The sequence below is a fragment of the Ranitomeya variabilis genome, chromosome 1 (genome assembly GCF_051348905.1).
Source record: "Ranitomeya variabilis isolate aRanVar5 chromosome 1, aRanVar5.hap1, whole genome shotgun sequence".
NCBI lineage: Eukaryota > Metazoa > Chordata > Amphibia > Anura > Dendrobatidae > Ranitomeya > Ranitomeya variabilis.
Window position 1 is genome coordinate 1,027,932,183 of NC_135232.1, and position 26,678 is coordinate 1,027,958,860.

The following is a 26,678-nucleotide window of genomic DNA, read 5'->3' on the forward strand; positions in this document are numbered from 1 at the left end:
GTCAGCTTAGCTATACTCCACTTTCCCACACTGGCTGCCATGAGATGAAAGCTGAAAGGTGTTAGTAATCTCAGCTCTACGTATTTAAATTTGTAATCACACACAACTCAAAATGAGACCAGTGAGAAAAGCAGACTGTCTGACATTACATGTCTCATACAGAGAAACCTGTTCTAAGCCATTATCTCCCTGTGTGTTGCTGCCTGCTTATATTTAGTTGACTTAATGCAGAGAAAGAATTACTCACCCCCAGAGATAAATCTCTATGACGTCAGTAGGACTTGATAAACTTTTCAAGCTAGGTTAAAATGTCTGCAATGGACAAAAGACATTCAAAAATAAAAAAATACATTTTATTCAACTGTGTGGCCAATATTCCATGATGTGGCCAGACTAACATGCTCAAACTGGTGAAAGATCTTCTTTAAGTTTGTCACAAATAATGTTGTCAACTCACGGTATTTATCAATGAACTAGATGGCAGCCCGATTCTAAAGAATCGGGAGTCTAGAATCCATATATACTTTATTTATTCAAATGTAAGAATAATTTGGTGGGCAGGGACCCTCGGCCTCCGATTTGGTTGGCGGGGTCCCACGGCCTCCGATTTGGTGGGCGGGGTCCCTCTGCCTCCGCTTTGGTAGGCGGGGCCGCTCGGCCTTCGATTTGGTGGGCGGGGCTCCTCGGCCTCCGATTTGGTTGGTGGGGCCCCTCGGCCTCCGATTTGGTAGGCGGGGCCCCTTATCCTCCGATTTGGTGGGCGGGGACCCTCGGCCTCCGATTTGGTGGGCGGGGCCCCTCGGCCTCCGATTTGGTGGGCGGGGCCCCTCGGCCTCCGATTTGGTTGGCGGGGCCCCTCGGCCTCCGATTTGGTGGGCGGGGACCCTCGGCCTCCGATTTGGTGGGCGGGGCCCCTCGGCCTCCGATTTGGTTGGTGGGGCCCCTCGGCCTCCGATTTGGTGGGCGGGGACCCTCGGCCTCCGATTTGGTTGGCGGGGCCCCTAAGCCTCGGATTTGGTGGGCGGGGACCCTCGGCCTCCGATTTGGTGGGCGGGGCCCCTCGGCCTCCGCTTTGGTGGGTGGGGCCCCTCGGCCTCCGATTTGGTGGGCGGGGACCCCCGGCCTCCGATTTGGTGGGCGGGGACCCTCGGCCTCCGATTTGGTGGGCGGGGACCCTCGGCCTCCGATTTGGTGGGCGGGGACCCTCGGCCTCCGATTTGGTAGGCGGGGACCCTCGGCCTCCGATTTGGTGGGCGGGGACCCTCGGCCTCCGATTTGGTGGGCGGGGACCCTCGGCCTCCGATTTGGTGGGCGGGGCCCCTCGGCCTCCGATTTGGTGGGCGGGGCCCCTCGGCCTCCGATTTGGTGGGCGGGGCCCCTCGGCCTCCGATGTGCTGGTCGGGGCCCCTCGGCCTCCGATGTGGTGGGCGGGGCCCCTCGGCCTCCGCTTTGGTGGGCGGGGCCAGGCCCCTCGGCCTCCGCTTTGGTGGGCGGGGCCGCTCGGCCTTCGATTTGGTGGGCGGGGCCCCTCGGCCTCCGATTTGGTTGGCGGGGCCCCTCGGCCTCCGATTTGGTTGGCGGGGCCCCTTATCCTCCGATTTGGTGGGCGGGGACTCTCGGCCTCCGATTTGGTGGGCGGGGCCCCTCGGCCTCCGATTTGGTTGGCGGGGACCCTCGGCCTCCGATTTGGTGGGCGGGGCCCCTCGGCCTCCGATTTGGTTGGCGGGGACCCTCGGCCTCCGATTTGGTGGGCGGGGACCCTCGGCCTCCGATGTGGTGGGCGGGGACCCTCGGCCTCCGATTTGGTGGGTGGGGACCCTCGGCCTCCGATTTGGTGGGCGGGGACCCTCGGCCTCCGATTTGGTGGGCGGGGACCCTCGGCCTCCGATTTGGTGGGCGGGGCCCCTCGGCCTCTGATTTGGTGGGCGGGGCCCCTCGGCCTCCGATGTGGGCGGGGCCCCTCGGCCTCCGCTTTGGTGGGTGGGGCCAGGCCCCTCGGCCTCCGCTTTGGTGGGCGGGGCCGCTCAGCCTTCGATTTGGTGGGCGGGGCCCCTCGGCCTCCGATTTGGTTGGCGAAGCCCCTCGGCCTCCGATTTGGTGGGCGGGGACCCTCGGCCTCCGATTTGGTGGGCGGGGACCCTCGGCCTCCGATTTGGTGGGTGGGGACCCTCGGCCTCCGATTTGGTGGGCGGGGACCCTCGGCCTCCGATTTGGTGGGCGGGGACCCTCGGCCTCCGATTTGGTGGGCGGGGACCCTCGGCCTCCGATTTGGTGGGCGGGGCCCCTCGGCCTCCGATGTGGTGGGCGGGGCCAGGCCCCTCGGCCTCCGCTTTGGTGGGCGGGGCCGCTCGGCCTTCGATTTGGTGGGCGGGGCCCCTCGGCCTCCGATTTGGTGGGCGGGGCCCCTCGGCCTCCGATTTGGTGGGCGGGGCCCCTCGGCCTCCGATGTGGTGGGCGGGGCCCCTCGGCCTCCGCTTTGGTGGGCGGGGCTCCTCGGCCTCCGATTTGGTGGGCAGGGCTCCTCGGCCTCCGATTTAGTTGGCGGGGCCCCTCGGCCTCCGATTTGGTTGGCGGGGCCCCTCGGCCTCCGATTTGGTGTGTGCTCTGCCTGGGGCCACTGTGCTCTGCCTGGGGCCCCATATGCTGCCTGGGGCCCCTGTGCTCTGCCTGGGGCCCCATATGCTGCCTGGGGCCCCTGTGCTCTGCCTGGGGCCCCATATGCTGCCTGGGGCCCCTGTGCTTTGCTTGGGGCCCCTGTGCTCTGCCTGGGGCTCCATGTTCTGCCTGGGGCCCCTGTGCTCTGCCTGGGGCCACTGTGCTCTGCCTGGGGCCCCATGTTCTGCCTGGGGCCACTGTGCTCTGCCTGGGGCCCCATAAGCTGCCTGGGGCCCCTGTGCTCTGCCTGGGACCACTGTGCTCTGCCTGGGGCCCCATATGCTGCCTGGGGCCCCTGTGCTCTGCCTGGGGCCACTGTGCTCTGCCTGGGGCCCCATATGCTGCCTGGGGCCACTGTGCTCTGCCTGGGGCCCCATATGCTGCCTGGGGCCCCTGTGCTCTGCCTGGGGCCCCATATGCTGCCTGGGGCCCCTGTGCTCTGCCTGGGGCCCCTGTGCTCTGCCTGGGGCCCCATGTTCTGCCTGGGGCCCCTGTGCTCTGCCTGGGGCCACTGTGCTCTGCCTGGGGCCCCATATGCTGCCTGGGGCCCCTGTGCTCTGCCTGGGGCCCCATATGCTGCCTGGGGCCCCTGTGCTCTGCCTGGGGCTCCTGTGCTCTGCCTGGGGCCCCTGTGCTCTGCCTGGGGCCCCATATGCTGCCTGGGGCCCCTGTGCTCTGCCTGGGGCCTCTGTGCTCTGCCTTGGGCCCCATGTTCTGCATGGGGCCCCTGTGTTCTGCCTGGGGCCACTGTGCTCTGCCTGGGGCCCCATATGCTGCCTGGGGCCCCTGTGCTCTGCCTGGGTGTAGGACACTGGTGACGTCACTTATCTCCGGAAATTAGCTCCGGACATTAGCTCCGGACATTAGCTCCGGACATTAGCTCCGGACATTAGCTCCGGACAAAGCCACGGAAGTTGGCACAAATTGCAGGAAGTAGTATTCTAGGCAATTATATATTAGATATATTGCTGCAAAAACAAGAGAAGACAAGGAATGTGCAATACCATATCAGCATCCTTAATTGATGACTCTAGAGTATTACTGTCTGTCTAACATTTGTTGCTGTACAACTGGGTGTAACATTCAACCATGGATTAACTTTACATTGTGCAGAGGTAGGAGTCACACCCAGACCCTTGGCCAATGGATTAATGGCTCAATATGACACATATGAGGACACACGTTATGTGACAAATGGTATGTCACAGTTTGGGATCCTTACAGATTTTTTTATGGGAACTCAAAAATTACAAGTTATGGTAGTAGTTCATAACGATCATATGTATTTTGGACATTCATTATATTGTATATTTATAATATTATGTTTGGGGTGATTATTTCTTTATTTATTTTTTCATAATAATAATAATAAATAATTTTGTTTGAATAGCACCAAAATATTCTGCAGCACTTTACAATTCAGAGGGGGCATGTACAAACAATGTCAGATATTACAGAGTAACACTTTGTTCACCAATTCAAACAAGAGATGTGAGGGCCTTGTGCAAGTTTTCAATCTATAAGAAAGTAGTAATGACACAAAAGATAGTGTGTGTGGTCCAGCCATCCTTATAATAAATCAGCGTAATAATGTAAAGCTGCATGAACCAATCTTGATTCAGTATTGGTTTGTGTCCAGATGCAAAGTACTATCTAGTGCATACCAATCAATGTAAAAATCTATATATGTGAAAACGAGTGTATGTATGTGTGTATCGACGATGTCATAATGGTTGCCATGGCGACAATGATGTCATAAAGATTGCCATGGCGACCATGATGTCATAATATGTTTCAATAGTGACGGTTATGTCACAATGGTTGCCATGGTGACGATGATGTTATAATAGGTTGCGATGGTGACAATGATGTCAGAATGGTTGCCATGGCGAAGATGATGTCATAATGGGTATATGGGCACAGAACTATGGGATAGAGGATGTGTGATGGGTATATGGGAACGGAAATATGGGATGGAGGATGTGTGATGGGTATATGGGCATGGGACTATGGGATGGAGGATATGTATGATGGGAATATGGGACTATGGGATGGACGATGTGTGATGGTATATGGGCATGGAACTATGGGATGGAGGATATGCATGATGGTATATGGGCATGGGACTATGGGATGGAGGATATGTATGATGGGTATACGGGCAGGGAACTATGAGATGGAGGATATGTATGATGGGTATATGGGCACGAGACTATGGGATGGAGGATAATCATTATAATTTGTTATAACTAACCACAGTTAGTTACTATGCCCGGGCAACACTGGGCTCTTCAGCTAATAATTCATAAAATTTTCCAATCATAATGACTGGACTCAGGGGCAGACATACCATTGGTGAAACCCTTACAGTCGCACAGGGGCCCACGAGTTAAAAGGCAAACTTTCACCTTCTAAGCAGATGGAATTGTGCATTACTATGAGCTATTGGGCTGCAGAGAGCCCATATATTGTTTTTGCACAGTGGCCCTCTTCTGTGTATGTCTACGCCTGACTGGACTATATACAGTTCAAAGACATCTTGTTTTAAGGTCTACAGTAAAATGGAATGCTATAATTCAGCTTACCTGTAAGAAGCCAGACATCTGGGATGGCAGCCACATGTCAATTACTCAATTCAAAAGAGGAAGAGTTTAGGCAACTGACACAAGATATAGAATAAAAGTAAGGTTATTTTAGGAGGACTGATACAACTTCCCTTCTGAATTTATAGACTCTGCTGACTTCAAGGGAACTTGTCACATGTATTAAAGGAGTATTCTCAAGTTTTAAAGTTATTGCCACCAGTATTGAGAAAAGCCACATGTGAATGGAGCAGTGCTCGATCATGCACACTGCCACTCCCTTCATTCTTAAGGGATCATCGTGGCACAGTGCTTGGTTGTCTCCTGTGGTTCCATTAAGAATGAATGAAGTGGCAGTGTCTATGATCGAGCACCGCTCCATTCACATGCGACTCTTCAGAGCCTCAGTTCTCAGGATCATTGGGGTCTCAGTCAGACCAGCAGTAATGGGTAAGTGATAAATGCAAACTTGAGACTACCTACCAACTACCCTCTTGCGACTATTGTTTTCTTCTTGCTATTTAATTTTTGCCTCTGATGTTGTGGTCAGGTTCAGCTTTATATCCAAAACTACTTTAAAGCCTTATGCTAATTACCCTCTACTAGTCATCTGGGTGGCACCTTATGTAGCAACAGAAGCTATAATCCTACCCTTCTAGTGTGATTGAAGCTATCCACACTAGAATGGTCTGGCAGCAGATTTGGCTACATCAGTGCTCCCCAACTCCGGTCCCCAAGAGCCACCAATAGGTCATGTATTCAGGATTTCTTTAGTATTGCCCAGGTGATGGAATTTTTGCCTTTCCAGGTAATGCAATGATCACCTGGGCAATACTAAGGAAATCCTGAAAACATGACCTGTTGGTGGCTCTTGAGGACTGGAGTTGGAGAACACTGAGCTAGATAATGTGCTGCCTGTGCTTGATGTCCAGAACAGGGCTATTAGCATAAGACTACCAAGTCCATTAGAAGTTGCTTTCACTGAAGCTGGAAAAAAAAACGCTCGTAAGATTGAAGATATGATGTTAAAAACTCTTACAACCACTATAACAAAGTTTATCTGGTCATAGTTACCTCCTTTGGTCATAGTTACCTCCGTGCAACCACACGAGACCTCACAAACCCCGGGGTTATAGTGGTTGTAAGAGCCCATAATCGGCATATGCACTGAAGCACTTTGGCAAGGGTTTCTGCTCAGGTTATTTAACCGGGATATTAACTGGGAATATTATTGTAATATCTACAGGAACGCCATTTGAGGCTTATTTAATACGTGCCTTATAGGTTGTATTGTATAACTAGCTGTGTATATGCACTAAAGAACTTTGATAGGGGTTTCTCTTCAGGTCATTTGTCTGGGATATTATCTAAGAATTTCATGGTAATGTCTGTAGAAACACCACATTTGCCACATGGGTTATTTTATACAATTATCTGTGTAGCCACACGTGATTTGTTTTAGATCGGAGGCATTTTTATAATTGACTGTGTATTTGAATTAAGGTTTTATCCTTTTGATATAAATAAAAATATATATTTTAAAACAAAACATTATGTGGCCTGTCTAATACTTTGGGGGCCTTTTTGTGGTTGATAAAGCTAAACCTGAAATGGACATCAATGGCATTATTGTGGATAATAAACCAATGTGATGACAGCTGTTCCAAATTAATAGAAAGGTAATTTATTACACTAAAACAATGCTCTCAGTGGGAAAAACAAGATAATCTTGCAGCAATGATACTTTTTAATGGCTAAAATATCAGAAGTATCAGAAGAAACACAAGTATATGCATACAAAAAAAACAAATACTTTTTTGTGTGTGCATATATTTGTGTTTCTTCAAATATTTTGTCATACCATGCCGGAGGAAGAGACCTAAGAAGTCTCGAAAGCTTGCTTTGTAACATCATTTATTTTATTTTTATTAGCCATTAAAAGGTATTAGAACTACAAGATTGTCTTGTTTTTCCCACTGGCAGCATTCTTTTTTAAACTGGCTAACACGGTACCAAATCCTTTATTTCTTATTACATTAAGTAACAGAGTAATATGCACTTAGATGTAATGAGTGAGCGCAGCACTAAGGCCGGGTTCACATTTGCGTTTGGCAGCCCTGCGTATCCCTTCATATCTGCACAGCTGCACATGCATCCAGCGTACGTATCTTTAACATTGGGTACGCAGGGACATGCGTTTGCGGATGTGTCCGCATGTGTCATTTTGACGTGCAGCCGAACGCAACATGTTGCGTTCCCTTGCGGTTGGCGGGCACGTCAAAACGACGCATGTGGATGCATCCGCAGACAAATGCATGTCCCTGCGTACCCAATGTTAAAGATACGTACGCAGGACGCATGCGCAGCTGTGCGGATATGAAGGGAAAAAGTACACAGCCCTACACAGGGTTGCCGAATGCAAATGTGAACTTAGCCTATCAGATAAGCAGCACACTTTTATAGTTTAACACAACTAAAAAACCAAGTGGCCACCTCTGTCCAGGATGTTTGTGAAGTGACTAGATAAAGTCCATTATCATCCTTCGGCTTGGCTCAGCTGGACATTGCTCTTCTTTAAGGTACCATCACACTCAGCAACTTTCCAACGAGAACGACAGCGATCCGTGACGTTGCAGCGTCCTGGATAGCGATCTGGTTGTGTTTGACACGCAGCAGCGATCAGGATCCCGCTGTGATATCGCTGGTCGGAGCTAGAAGTCCAGAACTTTATTTCGTCTCTGATGACCCGCTGTCATCGCTGGATCGGCGTGTGTGACGCCGATCCAGCGATGTGTTCACTTGTAACCAGGGTAAACATCGGGTTACTAAGCGCGGCCCTGCCCTGCCCTGTCACTGTAAACTTGTTTACTGTAAACGATATCTATAACTCTGTATGTAACCCTTTCTCATGTACAGCACCATGGAATTAATAGTGCTATATAAATAAATAATAATTGTTATTTCTATCACACTGTGGAATAAATTAGAATTCCATTGTCTTCTCCTTGGTCCTAACATCTCTTGGTACATGTATCAGAGGTAGAATATGTGGTTAGCAAAAAAAATGTTTTTATGACTTCTTTGTGAACACAACATGGACTAAAGGTACCGTTACACTAAACGACTTACCAACGATCACGACCAGCGATACGACCTGGCCGTGATCGTTGGTAAGTCGTTGTGTGGTCGCTGGGGAGCTGTCACATGGACAGCTCTCTCCAGCGACCAACGATCAGGGGAAGGACTTCGGCATCGTTGAAACTGTCTTCAACGATGCCGAAGTCCCCCTGCAGCACCCGGGTAACCAGGGTAAACATCGGGTTACTAAGTGCAGGGCCGCGCTTAGTAACCCGATATTTACCCTGGTTACCATTGTAAAAGTTAAAAAAAAAAAAAACACTACATACTCACATTCTGATGTCTGTCACGTCCCCCGGCGTCCACAGGGTTAAAACTGCTTTCGGCAGGAGCACTTGCTAATGCTGCGCTGCTGCCGAGAGCTTCCTGCACTGACTGTGTCAGCGCCAGCCATAAAGCACCGGCTGTAAAGCAGAGCACAGCGGTGACGTCACCGCTGTTACTGCCGGCGCGCCGCTGACACATTCAGTGCAGGGAAGCTCTCGGCAGCAGCGCAGCATTAGCAAGCGCTCCTGCTGAAAGCAGTTTTAACCCTGTGGACGCCAGCGGCGACGTGACAGACATTAGAATGTGAGTATGTAGTGTTTTTTTTTTTTAACTTTTACAATGGTAACCAGGATAAATATCGGGTTACTAAGCGCGGCCCTGCACTTAGTAACCCGATGTTTACCCTGGTTACCCGGGTGCTGCAGGGGGACTTCGGCATCGTTGAAGACAGTTTCAACGATGCTGAAGTCCTTCCCCTGATCGTTGGTCACTGGAGAGAGCTGTCCGTGTGAAAGCTCCCCAGCGACCACACAACGACTTACCAATGATCACGGCAAGGTCGTATCGCTGGTCGTGATTAGGGTTGAGCGACTTTCATTTTTTTAAGATCGAGTCGGGTTTTGTGAAACCCGACTTTGTCCAGAGTCGAGTCGAGTGCAGTCGGCCGATTATCGCTAAAAGTCGGGGATCGACCGAAACACGAAACCCAATGCAAGTCAATGGGGAAGCATAGTCGGCAGTGAGTGGAGGCCAGGAAAACACCTACAGTGCCCATTTTAATGCCAAAAACATCCATTCTTGTTTCTGAAGCTTGTCAATCTTAATTAACTTTATAATAATAGTTGGGCATAGGAAATTGGGGGTCATTTGGCAAAAGTTGTGGGGGGTAGGGCTGGTTCAAGGCTTTAGTGGGCCCAGGAAACGTGGACTACGTCACGGAGGTGGAGCAGGGAGAGGTAAGTATTTCAACGTTGCAAGTGCTGTGATCCTGAGCAAGCAGGGGGGCACACTTGTTCGCATTGGCACTGGCACAGGGCCCCTCAAAGTACAGCGGTGTGTTTGCACGGCGGGGGCGCCTCCCACCAGCAGCGACACTTTTGCGTACTCTAAGGGGCCCTGTGCCAGTGACGTCGCCAACGAGTATGCCCCCCCACCTGATGAAGGAACCTGCACTTTCATCTGCACCTTCCTCTTTGTCCCTGTGTAAGGTGGTATAACATGCGGGAAGGGGAACCTTACTTTCAGCAGGGTCAGATTCTGGCTGTGTAGAGTGCAAGGGGAATGTAGTGGTCTAGGTCAATGTACCAGCAGACTCATCTAGCAGTGGCTGGGCAATGGGCAGGATGAGGAGGAAACAGATATAGGGCCAAAGAATAAAGTAGGCTAAATGCAGTTCAAAATTGGTAACAGGACAGGACTAAACAGGCGGCATTGCTTTGTTCAGTGGAGTAGCAAACCCAGGAGCAGCAGACACTGTTTTAAGGGCCCAACCACACTAGTAGGCCAAATGCAGTTTAATATCTGATACTATAGGCCCAAAGCCAGAAGGTTGAAGCTCAGCTTTATTCAGTTGAGGGCAAACACCAGGGAGGGGCAGACACCGTTAGTAGGCCGTAACCAAAGTTGAAGGCCAAATGCAGTTTAATATCTGATACTATAGGCCGAAAGCCAGAAGGTAGAAGCTCAGCTTTATTCAGTTGAGGAAAAACACCAGGGAGGGGCAGACACCGTTAGTATGCCCTAACCACCAATTTTTAAAATAGCACTTAATGAGAGCCAGAAGGTTGAAGCTCAGCTTTATTCAGTTGAGGAAAAACACCAGGGAGGGGCAGACACCGTTAGTAGGCCCTAACCACCAATTTTTGAAAACATAGCACTTAATGAGAGCCAGAAGGTTGAAGCTCAGCTTTATTCAGTTGAGGACAAACACCAGGCAGGGGCAGACACCGTTAGTAGGCCGTAACCAAAGTTGAAGGCCAAATGCAGTTTAATATCTGATACTATAGGCCGAAAGCCAGAAGGTTGAAGCTCAGCTTTATTCAGTTGAGGAAAAACACCAGGGAGGGGCAGACACCATTAGTATGCCCTAACATAACCACCAATTTTTAAAATAACAGCACTTAATGAGAGCCAGAAGGTTGAAGCTCAGCTTTATTCAGTTGAGGAAAAACACCAGGGAGGGGCAGACACCGTTAGTAGGCCGTAACCAAAGTTGAAGGCCAAATGCAGTTTAATATCTGATACTATAGGCCGAAAGCCAGAAAGTTGAAGCTCAGCTTTATTCAGTTGAGGAAAAACACCAGGGAGGGGCAGACACCGTTAGTAGGCCCTAACCACCAATTTTTAAAAACACAGCACTTAATGAGAGCCAGAAGGTTGAAGCTCAGCTTTATTCAGTTGAGGAAAAACACCAGGGAGGGGCAGACACTGTTAGTAGGCCCTAACCACCAATTTTTAAAAACACAGCACTTAATGAGAGCCAGAAGGATGAAGCTCAGCTTTATTCAGTTGAGGAAAAACACCAGGGAGGGGCAGACACCGTTAGTAGGCCCTAACCACCAATTTTTGAAAACATAGCACTTAATGAGAGCCAGAAGGTTGAAGCTCAGCTTTATTCAGTTGAGGACAAACACCAGGCAGGGGCAGACACCGTTAGTAGGCCGTAACCAAAGTTGAAGGCCAAATGCAGTTTAATATCTGATACTATAGGCCGAAAGCCAGAAGGTTGAAGCTCAGCTTTATTCAGTTGAGGAAAAACACCAGGGAGGGGCAGACACCGTTAGTAGGCCCTATCCACCAATTTTTGAAAACATAGCACTTAATGAGGGCCAGAAGGTTGAAGCTCTGCTTTATTCAGTTGAGGACAAACACCAGGCAGGGGCAGACACCGTTAGTAGGCCGTAACCAAAGTTGAAGGCCAAATGCAGTTTAATATCTGATACTATAGGCCGAAAGCCAGAAGGTGGAAGCTCCGATTTAGACAGTGGAGGACAATTTGAATTAGGGACTGCAGACAGACTTAGTAGGCTGTCCCCTGTGGACCATGCATCCAACACATTAACCCATTGCGCCGTAATGGACACGTAATCTTCCGTGGCCATGCCTACAGGTCCATGCGTCTGTTGTCAGGTGCACCTTTTTACTCACAGATTGCCAGAGTGCATGGACAATGCGGTCTTCTACATGCTGGTGGAGGGTTGGGATGGCTTTTCTCGCCAAAGAAGTGTCGACTGGTTAGCTTGTAGCGTGGTACAGCGTAGTCCATCATGGCCTTATTAATAGTAAATAAAATATATAACTAGGCTCTATGAACTTTTAAATAGGTTCCAGGGGTACACGGGCAGCATTGGTGTGGCCAGTGGAGGAGTATTGCAAGTAGGGGCCGCAGACAGGCTCACAAAGGCCTAAAATAACAAACAGTAGGCTCATGGCAGTTTTAGATCGATTACATGGATACACAGGCAGGCAGCATTGTGGTCAGTGGAGGAGTAATGCAAGTAGGGACGGCAGACAGGCTATCAAAGGCCTAAAATAACCAACAATAGGCTCATGGCAGTTTTACATCGGTTACATGGATACACAGGCAGGCAGCATTGTGGTCAGTGGAGGAGTATTGCAAGGAGTGTCTGACACAGTTAGTACTCCAAAAAAATAAATAGATGTTAATGTCTCGCAAAACAACTATAAGTAAAAAAAGGGTGGCATGCTTAGGTACAGGGGTGGGCTCATCTGCAGAGTTTATGACAAAGTAATTTGGCAGTAAATTAGTATTTACTGGTGTCAATATAGGACACTGACCCAGACTACTTTAACTAGCATCATAGATGCAAACAAATTGGTATTGTTTGTCAGTGCCAGGCATTGAATGATGTCAGTGCATAGACTAAACATTGGTGGAGCTGTGCGAGATGATTTTGCACGTGGTACAGCACAGTTTGAGCTGGGGGGGGGGGGAACTCTCTTGTGGCCGGCGGTACCGCCCCAGGGCCCCTCATGTTACAACGGTGTGTCTGACGTTGGGTGCGCACCACCACCGCCAGAGACACTACATTGTACTATGAGGGACCCAGTGGCAATGCCGTCGACCAAAAGCGGGCACACCTGCCTCTTCAGACAATCAGCACTGTAACGGGTGCTTGCGCCAAGTGGCGAGACAACGGCCCCGTGGGGGGATTTTTCCCATTGGGGGAGGTGTAAACATGTCGTATGCTGGACAAACAGCTGCTGCAAATTAACAGATTGGAACACTCAGTAAGACCAGTCCACAAGCAAGACCTTTTTATAGGAAAGCTAGGTGTCAGCCGGGAAAGGTGGGGCAAAGTAATTTGAAATCCAGGAGTGGTTCATTTTAATGAAGGTGAGATCATCCACATTTTGGGTAGCCAGACGAGTCCTTTTTTCGGTTAATATTGAACCAGCAGCACTGAATACTCTTTCTGATAGCACACTAGCTGCTGGGCAAGCAAGCTCCTGCAACGCATATTCTGCCAATTCAGGCCAGGTGTCTAATTTTGATGCCCAGTAATCAAATGGGAATGACGGTTGAGGGAGAACATCGATAAGGGAAGAAAAATAGTTAGTAACCATACTGGACAAATGTTGTCTCCTGTCACTTTGAATAGATGCTGCAGTACCTGTCCTGTCTGCGGTCATTGCGAAATCACTCCACAACCTGGTCAGAAAACCCCTCTGTCCAACGCCACTTCTGATCTGTGCACCCCTCACACCTCTGCCATGTAGCCCCCTGCAGCTTGTGTGAGAACCATCACCGGCGCTGTGTGCTGGGAATGCCTGAATCAAACGGTCTACAAGAGTAGCTTGTTTGGTTGCTAAGATTTGTTCGAGGTTCTCATGTGGCATAATATTTTGCAATTTGCCTTTATAGCGAGGGTCAAGGATGCAGGCCAACCAGTAATCTTCATCGCTCATCATTTTAGTAATGCGTGGGTCCTTTTTGAGGATACGTAAGGCATAATCCGCCATGTGGGCCAAAGTTCCTGTTGGCAAATCTGCGGTTGTGCTGGTTTGAGGGGCAGTTACAGGCAAATCTACGTCACTTGTCTCCCTTAAAAAAACAGAACCCGGCCTTGCAACGCCACTAATTTCTGTTGGCCCAGGAGAAGCTTCCTCATTAAAAAAGTACTCATCCCCATCATCCTCCTCGTCCTCCTCCTCCTCTTCGCCCGCTACCGCGTCCTCTACACGGCCCTGACCAGACAATGGCTGACTGTCATCAAGGCTTTCCTCTTCCTCGGCTGCAGACGCCTGCTCCTTTATGTGCGTCAAACTTTGCATCAGCAGACGCATTAGGGGGATGCTCATGCTTATTATGGCGTTGTCTGCACTAACCAGCTATGTGCATTCCTCAAAACACTGAAGGACTTGACACAGGTCTTGTAGCTTCGACCACTACACACCAGACAACTCCATGTCTGCCATCCAACTGCCTGCCCGTGTATGTGTATCCTCCCACAAAAACATAACAGCACGCCTCTGTTCACACAGTCTCTGAAGCATGTGCAGTGTGGAGTTCCACCTTGTTGAAATGTCGATGATTAGGCGATGCTGGGGAAGGTTCAAAGACCGCTGATAGTTCTGCATACGGCTGGAGTGTACGGGCGAACGGCGGATATGCGAGCAAAGTCTGCGCACTTTGAGGAGCAGGTCGGGTAACCCCGGATAACTTTTCAGGAAGCACTGCACCACCAGGTTTAAGGTGTGAGCCAGGCAAGGAATGTGTTTCAGTTGGGAAAGGGCTATGGCAGCCATGAAATTCCTTCCGTTATCACTCACAACCTTGCCTGCCTCAAGATGTACAGTGCCCAGCCATGACTGAGTTTCATTCTGCAAGAACTCGGACAGAACTTCCGCGGTGCGTCTGTTGTCGCCCAAACACTTCATTGCCAATACAGCCTGCTGACGCTTGCCACTAGCTGTCCCATAATGGCACACCTGGTGTGCAACAGTGGCAGCTGCGGATGGAGTGGATGTGCGACTGGGGTGTGTGGACGAGCTCTCGCTTCTGCATGAGGAGGAGGAAGAGGAGGAGGGGGGGCGAACGCCTACAGCCAACTCTTTCCTTGACCGTGGACTAGGCAAAACTGTCCCAATATTGCTGTCCCCTGTGGACCCTGCATCCACCACATTCACCCAGTGTGCCGTGATGGACACGTAACGTCCCTGGCCATGCATCTGTTGTCAGGTGCACCTTTGTAGTCACAGACTGCCTGAGAGCATGGACGATGCGGTCTTTAACATGCTGTTGGAGGGCTGGGATGGCTTTTCTAGAAAAGAAGTGCCGACTGGGTAGCTCGTAGCGTGGTACAGCGTAGTCCATCAGCGCTTTGAAAGCTTCGCTTTCAACTAACCGGTAGGGCATCATCTCTAATGAGATTAGTCTAGCAATGTGGGCGTTCAAACCCTGTGTACGCGGATGCGAGGATGAGTACTTCCTTTTCCTAACAAGAGTCTCATGTAGGGTGAGCTGGACTGGAGAGCTGGAGATCGTGGAACTAGCGGTGGTGCCGGTGGACATGGGTGACTGAGAGAGGGTTGGAGATGGTATTCTTGCCGGTGCCCTACATGCAGTGTTTCCTACTACTAACCTGGTGATTCCCTGACTGCTTTGGCCTGGCGACGAAAGCTGCACAGATACTGCAGGTGGTGTGGGAAATGGTCGGCTTACAGGGAGGGAAGGGATGTAGCGTTGCTGACTAGCTTCATTGGCTGAGGGTGCTTTAGGGACGTTTGGTAGTTAGTCCAGGCTTGCAAATGCATGGTGGATAAATGTCTATGCATGCAACTTGTATTTAGACTTTTAAGATTCTGACCTCTGCTTAAGGTTGTTGAACATTTTTGACAGATGACTTTGCGCTGATCATTTGGATGTTGTTTAAAAAAATGCCAGACTGCACTCTTTCTACTATCGGATACCTTTTCAGGCATTGCAGACTGAGCTTCTTTAACCGGATGGCCACGCTGTCCTCCAACTGGTTTTGGTTTTGCCACGCGTTTTTGGCCAGATACGGGCCCGGTAGATGGAACCTGTTGTGATGTTGATGCCTGCTGCGGCTCCTCCTCCTCCGCTTCAGAACTACTGCCGCCTGCACCCTGTTCCCCCAATGGCTGCCAATCGGGGTCCACAACTGGGTCATCTATGACCTCCTCTTCTATGTCGTGTGCGATTTCGTCTGTGGCACCGTGTAAGCCGGTGGTATAGCGTCCGTGACGGGGCACCATAGTCTCCGCTGGGTTTGATTCTGCCTCAGTACACTGCGAGGGCAATGTTCTGGTCTGAGTCAAAGGAACAGCATAGTAATCTGGCTGTGGCTGTGCATCTGTGCACTCCATGTCCGATTCAACTTCTAATGGACATGGCCTGTTAACTGTTTCACTGTCTAACCCAGGAACGGTATGTGTAAAGAGCTCCATGGAGTAACCCGTTGTGTCTCCTGACGCATCCTTCTCTCTTGTTCTGGGTGAAGAAGACAAGGAAGCGACTTGTCCCTGACCGGGAGCATCCACTGACGATGCACTGCTCTGACATTTGGCACTTTCCGAGGAGGAGGCGAAAGAGCTAGAGGCAGAGTCAGCAATGAAAGCCAATACTTGTTCCTGCGGCTCCGGCTTCAAAAGTGGTTTTCCTACTCCCAGAAAAGAGAGCGTTCGAGGCCTTGTGTAGCCAGACAAGGAACCTGGCTCAACAACTCGAGACTTAGGTGCTGTACTGCTTTTACCACGACCACCTGATGCTCCACCACCACTACCATCATTACCAGCTGACAATGACCGCCCACGGCCACGACCTCTTCCACTAGACTTCCTCATTGCTTGCAAAACGTAACCAAAGTAACACTATTTGTTACTGTAAAACAACTTATAAGGTGAACTCAAACTTCTGTAGGATTTATATATACCTTTATAGGTGCCTGACACTGAAAGGAAAATCAGGCCCAATGTTACACACTAGGTTTTCTGTGGCCCAATAATTTGAGTCAGATGGCACACACAGGCCCAGCACTCAAGCAGAAATGCCAATCTTAATCCCCCACTATTTTTTTTTTTTTTCTGGGAGAATTTACCCCCCCCCCCCAAAAAAAAAGGCCAAGTATTACATAGTGTTTTCGGTGCCACACAATGAGAGAGAGATGCCACACACAGCAATGGCACGGAGTCAGACTTGACAATATTTATCTCCCACTAATTTTTTTTTTGGAAAAGGGAGAATTTAGAAAAAAAAAAAAAAAAGGACAAGTATTACACAGTGTTTTCAGTGGCACACAATGAGAGAGATGCCACACACAGCAATGGCATGGAGGCAGACTTGACAATATTTATCTCCCAATATTTTATTTTTTTTTTGAAAAGGGAGAATGTACCCCCCCCCAAAAAATGGCCAAGTATTACACAGTGTTTTCAGTGGCACACAATGAGAGAGAGATGCCACACACAGCAATGGCACGGAGTCAGACTTGACAATATTTACCTCCCACTAATTTTTTTTTTGGAAAAGGGAGAATTTAGAAAAAAAAAAAAAAAAAGGACAAGTATTACACAGTGTTTTCACTGCCACACAATGAGAGAGAGATGCCACACACAGCAATGGCACGAAGTCAGACTTGACAATATTTATCTCCCACTAATTTTTTTTTGGGAAAAGGGAGAATTTAGAAAAAAAAAAAAAAAGGACAAGTATTACACAGTGTTTTCAGTGCCACACAATGAGAGAGAGATGCCACACACAGCAATGGCACGGAGGCAGACTTGACAATATTTATCTCCCACTAATTTTTTTTTGGAAAAGGGAGAATTTAGAAAAAAAAAAAAAAATAGGACAAGTATTACACAGTGTTTTCGGTGCCACACAATGAGAGAGAGATGCCACACACAGCAATGGCACGGAGTCAGACTTGACAATATTTATCTCCCACTAATTTTTTTTTGGAAAAGGGAGAATTTAGAAAAAAAAAAAAAAAGGACAAGTATTACAGTGTTTTCAGTGGCACACAATGAGAGAGAGATGCCACACACAGCAATGGCACGGAGGCAGACTTGACAATATTTATCTCCCAATATTTTTTTTTTTTTGAAAAGGGAGAATGTACCCTGTTGTGAATTAAACTTTTTTGGCTCCCTCTTGTGGTCACTAGTGATATGACTCTGGGATTGTCTTTCCTCAGTTTGGCACCCACCTGGGTCGTTAGTCCAGGGGTGTTGCTATATAAACTTCCTGGTTTCTCAGTCCTGTGCCTGGCATCGTTGTAATCAGTTCCTTTCTGTTTGCTCCTGTCTGCTGGTCTTGGATCTTGCAAAATTAAGCTAAGTCCTGCTTCCTTGTTTTTTGGTTATTTGCTTTGCTCTTAGTTTTTGTCCAGCTTGTACTAAATGTGATTCCTGATTTTGCTGGAAGCTCTAGGGGGCTGGTGTTCTCCTCCCGGGCCGTTAGACAGTTCGGGGGTTCTTGAATATCCAGCGTGGAAATTTTGATAGGGTTTTTGCTGACCATATAAGTCATCTTACTATATTCTGCTATTAGTCAGTGGGCCTCTCTTTGCTAAATATCTAGTTCATTCTTACGTTTGTCTTTTCTCCTTACCTCACCGTTATTATTTGTTGGGGGCTTGTATCCAACTTTTTTGGGTCTTTTCTCTGGAGGCAAGAAAGGTCTATCTTTTCCCTTCTAGGGTTAGTTAGTTCTCCGGCTGGCGCGAGACGTCTAGAACCAACGTAGGCACGTTCCCCGGCTGCTGCTATTTGTGGTGCTAGGATTAGATATATGGTCAGCCCAGTTACCACTGCCCTATGAGCTGGTTTTTTGTGTTTGCAGACTTGGTATGTACTTTTGAGACCCTCTGCCATTGGGGTCATAACAGTATTCCAGGCCAAGGTTGAATGTTTAATGCATTGCAGAAGTGGGATTACAAGAAAGGAAAGTCTGAGTTTTTTTTTTTTTTTTTTCTTTCCTCTCTTTTTTCCTCCCCTTTACCTCTGAGTGGCTTGTGCTTGCTGCAGACATGAATGTCCAGACTCTGATTACAAGTGTGGATCAGCTTGCTGCTCGTGTGCAGGGCATACAAGATTTTGTTACCAGTAGTCCAATGTCTGAACCTAAAATACCTATTCCTGAACTGTTCTCTGGAGACCGATTTAAGTTTAGGAATTTCAGGAATAATTGTAAATTGTTTCTATCTCTGAGACCCCGTTCATCTGGAGACTCAGCTCAGCAAGTAAAAATTGTTATTTCTTTCTTACGGGGCGACCCTCAGGATTGGGCCTTCTCGCTAGCGCCAGGAGATCCGGCATTGGCAAATATTGATGCGTTTTTTCTGGCGCTCGGATTGCTTTACGAGGAACCCAATCTTGAAATTCAGGCAGAAAAAGCCTTGCTGGCTATTTCTCAGGGTCAGGATGAAGCTGAAGTGTATTGCCAAAAATTTCGGAAATGGTCCGTGCTTACTCAGTGGAATGAGTGTGCTCTGGCCGCAAATTTCAGAAATGGCCTTTCTGAAGCCATTAAGAATGTGATGGTGGGTTTCTCCATTCCTACAGGTCTGAATGATTCCATGGCGCTGGCTATTCAAATTGACCGGCGTTTGCGGGAGCGCAAAGCCGCGAATCCTCTGGTGGTGTTGTCTGAACAAATACCTGATTTAATGCAATGTGGTAGAATTCAGACTAGAAATGAACGGAAAAATCATAGACGTCAGAATGGGTTGTGTTTTTACTGTGGTGATTCTACACATGTTATATCAGCATGCTCTAAACGCCTAACTAGGGTTGTTAGTCCTGTCGCCATTGGTAATTTGCAACCTAAGTTTATTTTGTCTGTGACTTTAATTTGCTCATTGTCCTCCTACCCTGTTATGGCGTTTGTGGATTCAGGTGCTGCCCTGAGTCTTATGGATCTGTCGTTTGCCAAGCGCTGTGGTTTTGTTCTTGAGCCGTTGGTAAATCCTATCCCTCTTAGAGGTATTGATGCTACGCCATTGGCGGAAAATAAACCGCAGTTTTGGACACAGGTAACCATGTGTATGACTCCTGAACATCGGGAGGTGATTCGTTTTCTTGTGCTGCATAAAATGCATGATTTGGTCGTTTTGGGTCTGCCATGGTTACAGACCCATAATCCAGTCTTGGATTGGAAGGCAATGTCTGTGTCAAGTTGGGGCTGTCAGGGAATTCATGGTGATTCCCCGTCGGTGTCTATTGCTTCCTCTACTCCTTCGGAAGTTCCTGAGTATTTGTCTGATTACCAGGATGTATTCAGCGAGTCCAGGTCCAGTGCTCTTCCTCCTCATAGGGACTGTGACTGCGCTATAGATTTGATTCCAGGTAGTAAATTTCCTAAGGGAAGATTATTTAATCTGTCTGTACCTGAGCATACCGCAATGCGTTCGTATATCAAGGAATCTCTGGAGAAGGGGCATATCCGTCCATCCTCTTCCCCTCTTGGTGCGGGATTCTTTTTTGTGGCCAAGAAGGACGGATCTTTGAGACCTTGTATTGACTATCGGCTTCTGAATAAAATCACTGTTAAATTTCAGTATCCTTTGCCTCTGTTGTCGGACTTGTTTGCCCGGATTAAAGGTGCCAAGTGGTTCACCAAGATAGATCTTCGTGGTGCGTACAACCTTGTGCGCATTAAGCAAGGAGATGAATGGAAAACTGCATTTAATACGCCCGAAGGTCATTTTGAGTACTTGGTGATGCCTTTCGGGCTCTCTAATGCTCCTTCAGTGTTTCAGTCCTTTATGCATGATATTTTCCGGAAGTATCTGGATAAATTTATGATTGTTTATCTGGATGATATTCTGTTTTTTTCTGATGATTGGGACTCGCATGTAGAGCAGGTCAGGATGGTGTTTCAGGTTTTGCGTGAGAATGCTTTGTTTGTTAAGGGCTCAAAGTGTCTCTTTGGAGTACAGAAGGTTCCCTTTTTGGGTTTTATTTTTTCCCCTTCTGCGGTGGAGATGGACCCAGTCAAGGTCCGAGCTATTCATGATTGGACTCAACCCACGTCAGTTAAGAGTCTTCAGAAGTTCTTGGGTTTTGCTAACTTCTACCGTCGTTTTATCGCTAATTTTTCTAGCGTTGTTAAACCTTTGACGGATATGACCAAGAAAGGTTCTGATGTTGCTAACTGGGCTCCTGCAGCCGTGGAAGCCTTTCAAGAGTTGAAGCGCCGGTTTACTTCGGCGCCTGTTTTGTGCCAGCCTGATGTCTCACTTCCCTTTCAGGTTGAAGTTGATGCTTCTGAGATTGGGGCAGGGGCCGTTTTGTCGCAGAGAGGCCCTGGTTGCTCTGTAATGAGACCATGTGCTTTTTTCTCTAGGAAGTTTTCACCTGCTGAGCGGAATTATGATGTTGGCAATCGGGAGTTGTTGGCCATGAAGTGGGCATTTGAGGAGTGGTGTCATTGGCTCGAGGGTGCTAAGCATCGTGTGGTGGTCTTGAATGATCACAAAAATCTGATGTATCTCGAGTCTGCTAAACGCCTGAATCCTAGACAGGCCCGCTGGTCATTGTTTTTCTCCCGTTTTGACTTTGTGGTCTCGTATTTACCAGGTTCAAAGAATGTGAAGGCTGATGCTCTTTCAAGGAGCTTTGTGCCTGACTCTCCTGGAGTCGCAGAACCAGTTGGTATTCTCAAAGAGGGAGTTATCCTGTCAGCCATTTCTCCGGATTTGCGACGTGTGTTGCAGAGATTTCAGGCTGGTAGACCTGACTCTTGTCCACCTGACAGACTGTTTGTTCCTGATAAGTGGACCAGCAGAGTCATTTCCGAGGTTCATTCCTCGGTGTTGGCAGGGCATCCGGGAACTTTTGGTGGCCTTCCTTGTCACGGGATGTGTGGTCATTTGTGCAGTCCTGTGGGACTTGTGCTCGAGCTAAGCCTTGCTGTTCTCGTGCCAGTGGGTTGCTCTTGCCCTTGCCTGTCCCGAAGAGGCCTTGGACACACATTTCCATGGATTTCATTTCAGATCTTCCGGTGTCTCAGGGCATGTCTGTCATCTGGGTGGTATGTGATCGCTTTTCCAAGATGGTCCATTTGGTATCTTTGCCTAAGCTGCCTTCCTCTTCCGATCTGGTTCCTTTGTTCTTTCAGAATGTGGTTCGTTTACACGGCATTCCTGAGAATATTGTGTCTGACAGAGGATCCCAGTTTGTTTCCAGGTTCTGGCGATCCTTTTGTGCTAAGATGGGCATTGATTTGTCGTTTTCGTCTGCCTTTCATCCTCAGACTAATGGACAAACGGAGCGAACTAATCAGACTCTGGAGGCTTATTTGAGGTGTTTTGTTTCTGCAGATCAGGATGATTGGGTGACCTTCTTGCCGTTGGCTGAGTTTGCCCTTAATAATCGGGCTAGTTCCGCTACTTTGGTTTCGCCATTTTTTTGCAACTCTGGTTTCCATCCTCGTTTTTCCTCGGGACATGTGGAGCCTTCTGACTGTCCTGGGGTAGATTCCGTGGTGGATAGGTTGCAGCGGATCTGGAATCATGTGGTGGACAACTTGAAGTTGTCACAGGAGAAGGCTCAGCGTTTTGCCAACCGCCGCCGCGGTGTGGGTCCCCGACTTCGTGTTGGGGATTTGGTATGGCTGTCTTCTCGATTTGTTCCTATGAAGGTCTCCTCTCCTAAATTTAAGCCTCGCTTCATCGGTCCTTACAAGATATTGGAAATCCTTAATCCTGTGTCCTTTCGCTTGGATCTTCCGGTGTCGTTTGCCATTCACAACGTGTTCCATAGGTCTTTGTTGCGGCGGTACGTTGTACCTGTGGTTCCTTCTGTTGAGCCTCCTGCTCCGGTGTTGGTTGAGGGCGAGTTGGAGTACGTGGTGGAGAAGATCTTGGATTCTCGTCTCTCCAGGCGGAGGCTTCAGTATCTGGTCAAGTGGAAGGGCTATGGTCAGGAGGATAATTCCTGGGTGGTTGCCTCTGATGTGCATGCGGCCGATTTAGTTCGTGCCTTTCACGCTGCTCATCCTGATCGCCCTGGTGGTCTTGGTGAGGGTTCGGTGACCCCTCCTTAAAGGGGGGGTACTGTTGTGAATTAGACTTTTTTGGCTCCCTCTTGTGATCACTAGTGATATGACTCTGGGATTGTCTTTCCTCAGTTTGGCACCCACCTGGGTCGTTAGTCCAGGGGTGTTGCTATATAAACTTCCTGGTTTCTCAGTCCTGTGCCTGGCATCGTTGTAATCAGTTCCTTTCTGTTTGCTCCTGTCTGCTGGTCTTGGATCTTGCAAAATTAAGCTAAGTCCTGCTTCCTTGTTTTTTGGTTATTTGCTTTGCTCTTAGTTTTTGTCCAGCTTGTACTAAATGTGATTCCTGATTTTGCTGGAAGCTCTAGGGGGCTGGTGTTCTCCCCCCGGGCCGTTAGACGGTTCGGGGGTTCTTGAATATCCAGCGTGGAAATTTTGATAGGGTTTTTGCTGACCATATAAGTCATCTTACTATATTCTGCTATTAGTCAGTGGGCCTCTCTTTGCTACATATCTAGTTCATTCTTACGTTTGTCTTTTCTCCTTACCTCACCGTTATTATTTGTTGGGGGCTTGTATCCAACTTTTGGGGTCTTTTCTCTGGAGGCAAGAAAGGTCTATCTTTTCCCTTCTAGGGTTAGTTAGTTCTCCGGCTGGCACGAGACGTCTAGAACCAACGTAGGCACGTTCCCCGGCTGCTGCTATTTGTGGTGCTAGGATTAGATATATGGTCAGCCCAGTTACCAATGCCCTATGAGCTGGTTTTTTGTGTTTGCAGACTTGGTATGTACTTTTGAGACCCTCTGCCATTGGGGTCATAACAGTACCCCCCCAAAAAAAAGGCCAACTATTACACAGTGTTTTCAGTGGCACACAATGAGAGAGAGATGCCACACACAGCAATGGCACGGAGGCAGACTTGCCAATATTTATCTCCCAATAATTTTTTTTTTTTTGAAAAGGGAGAATGTACCCCCCCCCCAAAAAAAATGGCCAAGTATTACACAGTGTTTTCAGTGGCACACAATGAGAGAGAGATGCCACACACAGCAATGGCACGGAGTCAGACTTGACAATATTTATCTCCCACTAATTTTTTTTTTGGAAAAGGGAGAATTTAGAAAAAAAAAAAAAAGGACAAGTATTACACAGTGTTTTCATTGCCACACAATGAGAGAGAGATGCCACACACAGCAATGGCACGGAGTCAGACTTGACAATATTTATCTCCCACTAATTTTTTTTGGGGAAAAGGGAGAATTTAGAAAAAAAAAAAAAAAAAGGACAAGTATTACACAGTGTTTTCAGTGCCACACAATGAGAGAGAGATGCCACACACAGCAATGGCACGGAGGCAGACTTGACAATATTTATCTCCCTGCAGTTATATCAGAAAAGTATGGCAGGCAGCTATAAAAAGGACTGCTGCACACAAAAGTGTGGACAAACACACAAGATAGCTGTGCAGAAAGGAAGGAAAAACAGGATTTGTGCTTTGAAAAAAGCAGTTGGTTTACACAGCGGTGTACACACAAAGCAACACAGCTATCAGGGAGCCTTCTAGGGCAGCCCAATGAGCTACAGCGCTGAGAAAAAAAAAATGTAGCTTCCACTGTCCTGCAAACAAAAGGTGGTAATGGACAGTGGAAATCGCTACAGCACAAGCGGTTTGTGGCTTTATGTACCCTGCCTATCACTATCCCTGCTTCTGAAGAAGCTGCAGCAACCTCTCCCTATGCTCAGATCAGCAGCAGTAAGATGGCGGTCGGCGTGAACGCCCCTTTATAGCCCCTGTGACGCCGCAGAAAGCAAGCCAATCGCTGCAATGCCCTTCTCTAAGATGGTGGGGACTGAGATCTATGTCATCACGCTGCCCACACTCTGCGTCCACCTTCATTGGCTGAGAAATGGCGCTTTTAGCGTCATTGAAACGCGACTTTGGCGCGAAAGTCGCATACCGCATTGCAGACCCCACACAGGGATCGGCTCGGTTTCATGAGACGCCGACTTTGCCAAAAGTCGGCGACTTATGAAAATGAACGATCCGTTTTGCTCAACCCTAGTCGTGATCGTTGGTAAGTCGTTTAGTGTAACGGTACCTTTAGTCCATGTTGTGTTCACAAAGAAGTCATAAAAACATTTTTTTTGCTAACCACATATTCTACCTCTGATACATGTACCAAGAGATGTTAGGACCAAGGAGAAGACAATGGAATTCTAATTTATTCCACAGTGTGATAGAAATAGCAATTATTATTATTTATTTATATAGCACCATTAATTCCATGGTGCTGTACATGAGAAAGGGTTACATACAGAGTTATAGATATCGTTTACAGTAAACAAGTTTACAGTGACACACTGGTACAGAGGGGAGAGGACCCTGTCTTACATTCTCTGGGATAGTGGGGAAGAGGCAGAAGGGCGGAGGTGCAGCAGCTCTGGCGGTGGTGATGTGGCTGCTCTGGTGATGGCGAGGCGGCAGAATGGTTATTGCAGGCTGTAGGCTTTCTTGAAAATGGCAGAATAGTGGTCGATTTATGGAAATATAAGAATATATTGTGATGTTATTTTAAAATTACAAAACTATTGTTTTGTGTCTTTAAGGTTCAAGATACAACAGGCTGTGCAGCAAGCTATTGATCAGAGCATGGACTCCATCATTCTCCTATTTCTAGAGGACATTCCCGATTACAAGCTAAATCACAGCATACATCTGAGAAGAGGAATGTTCAAGTCTCGATGCATTCTAGAGTGGCCGGTTCAGAGAGAGAGGATAAATGCTTTCCAACAAAAGCTAAAGATTGCTCTAGGGTCATCTAATGTAGTGAACTAAATATGGTCTGTATGATCTCATGGATACAGTATATCTGTCTAGCAAGCTAGTGGCAAGCTCAAAAAAGAGTCAGTAACGTTTTGCTGCAAAAAGCTAAAGAACACTTTGGGTTTACTTCAAGGTAGTCAAACACATATGAATCATATGGACATATGTTCTGTTTTTAACAATTATTTTTATTGTTCTCTTTGTTAAAGAAAAATAGAAAAGGAAAACATGAAATGCTGGCTCTGCATTTAGGTTTCTTTTGATACTTTTACATTTCACTTTCAGCTCTTTTTTCCTTACGTTACCAACCACTAGACTAATTGACAACCGAAAGACGATTATTTTCGCTAAAGACAAAAAAGCGCATACAGATCGGTCCAAAGCATCGTCAGAAGTCATCCCACCAATAATGAACCAGTCAATTATCTTACATGTGTTTGGACTCCAGGTTGTTGAAAAATGATGTCGGAAAAATGGAAGGATTGAAAATGTTGAATTTCTCTCTTATGCTGTGTTGAAAACACATGCATGCTTTGCCTAACCAAGAATACACATGTACCCTGGGGTCTGGAGGAACAGCTTACTGCTGAGCTAAGCATACACATGTACACTGCAGTCTGGAGGAATAGCTGACTGCTAAGCCAAGCATACACCTATACACTGGGGTCTGGAGGAATAGCTGACTGCTGAGCTAAGCATACACATGTACACTGGGGTCTGGAGGAATAGCTGACTGCTGAGCCGAGAATACACATGTACACTGGGGTCTGGAGGAATAGCTGATTGCTGAGCTAAGTATACACATGTACACTGGGATCTGGAGGAATAGTTGACTGCTGAGCCGAGCATACACATCATACCTCCCAACTTTAGGGGAAGGGAAAGAGGGACAAAGTCAGCCTTCCTTCCTAATAATCAGCCCTTCCAGGGCCTTCGGTGACGTCACGGTGACGTCGCGGCTTGTGATTGGTCGCGCGAGCGGTCACATGGGCGGCCGCGCGACCAATCACAAGCCACGACGTCACCGTGACGTCACCGCAAGGTCCTGGAAGGCTGATTCTAAGGAAGGAAGGTTCCCGGTTAGTACCAGGGCCCGTCAGACGGTAAGTATAGCGATATTTTTTATTTTAATTCTTTATTTTACACTTAAATATGGATCCCAGGGCCTGAAGGAGAGTTTCCGCTCCTTCAGACCCTGGGAACCATTGGAAACCCAATGCACTGCATT

General features: G+C 48.1%; 1 protein-coding gene across 2 annotated transcripts in view; it reads left to right on the forward strand.

Moving 5' to 3' along the window:
• The window catches only part of TLR3 (toll like receptor 3), a 68,239-nt gene extending 41,873 nt beyond the window's left edge, over window positions 1–26,366 (forward strand). The window contains exon 5 of one of the 2 annotated variants that reach the window (XM_077279631.1): window positions 25,234–26,366. In XM_077279631.1, coding sequence (XP_077135746.1) covers window positions 25,234–25,462 — 229 coding nt within the window. In that variant the 3' untranslated portion in view covers window positions 25,463–26,366. The remainder of the gene's footprint in view (window positions 1–25,233) is intronic. The other variant, XM_077279632.1, reaches the window with a different exon arrangement.
• Window positions 26,367–26,678: the final 312 nt, after the last annotated feature.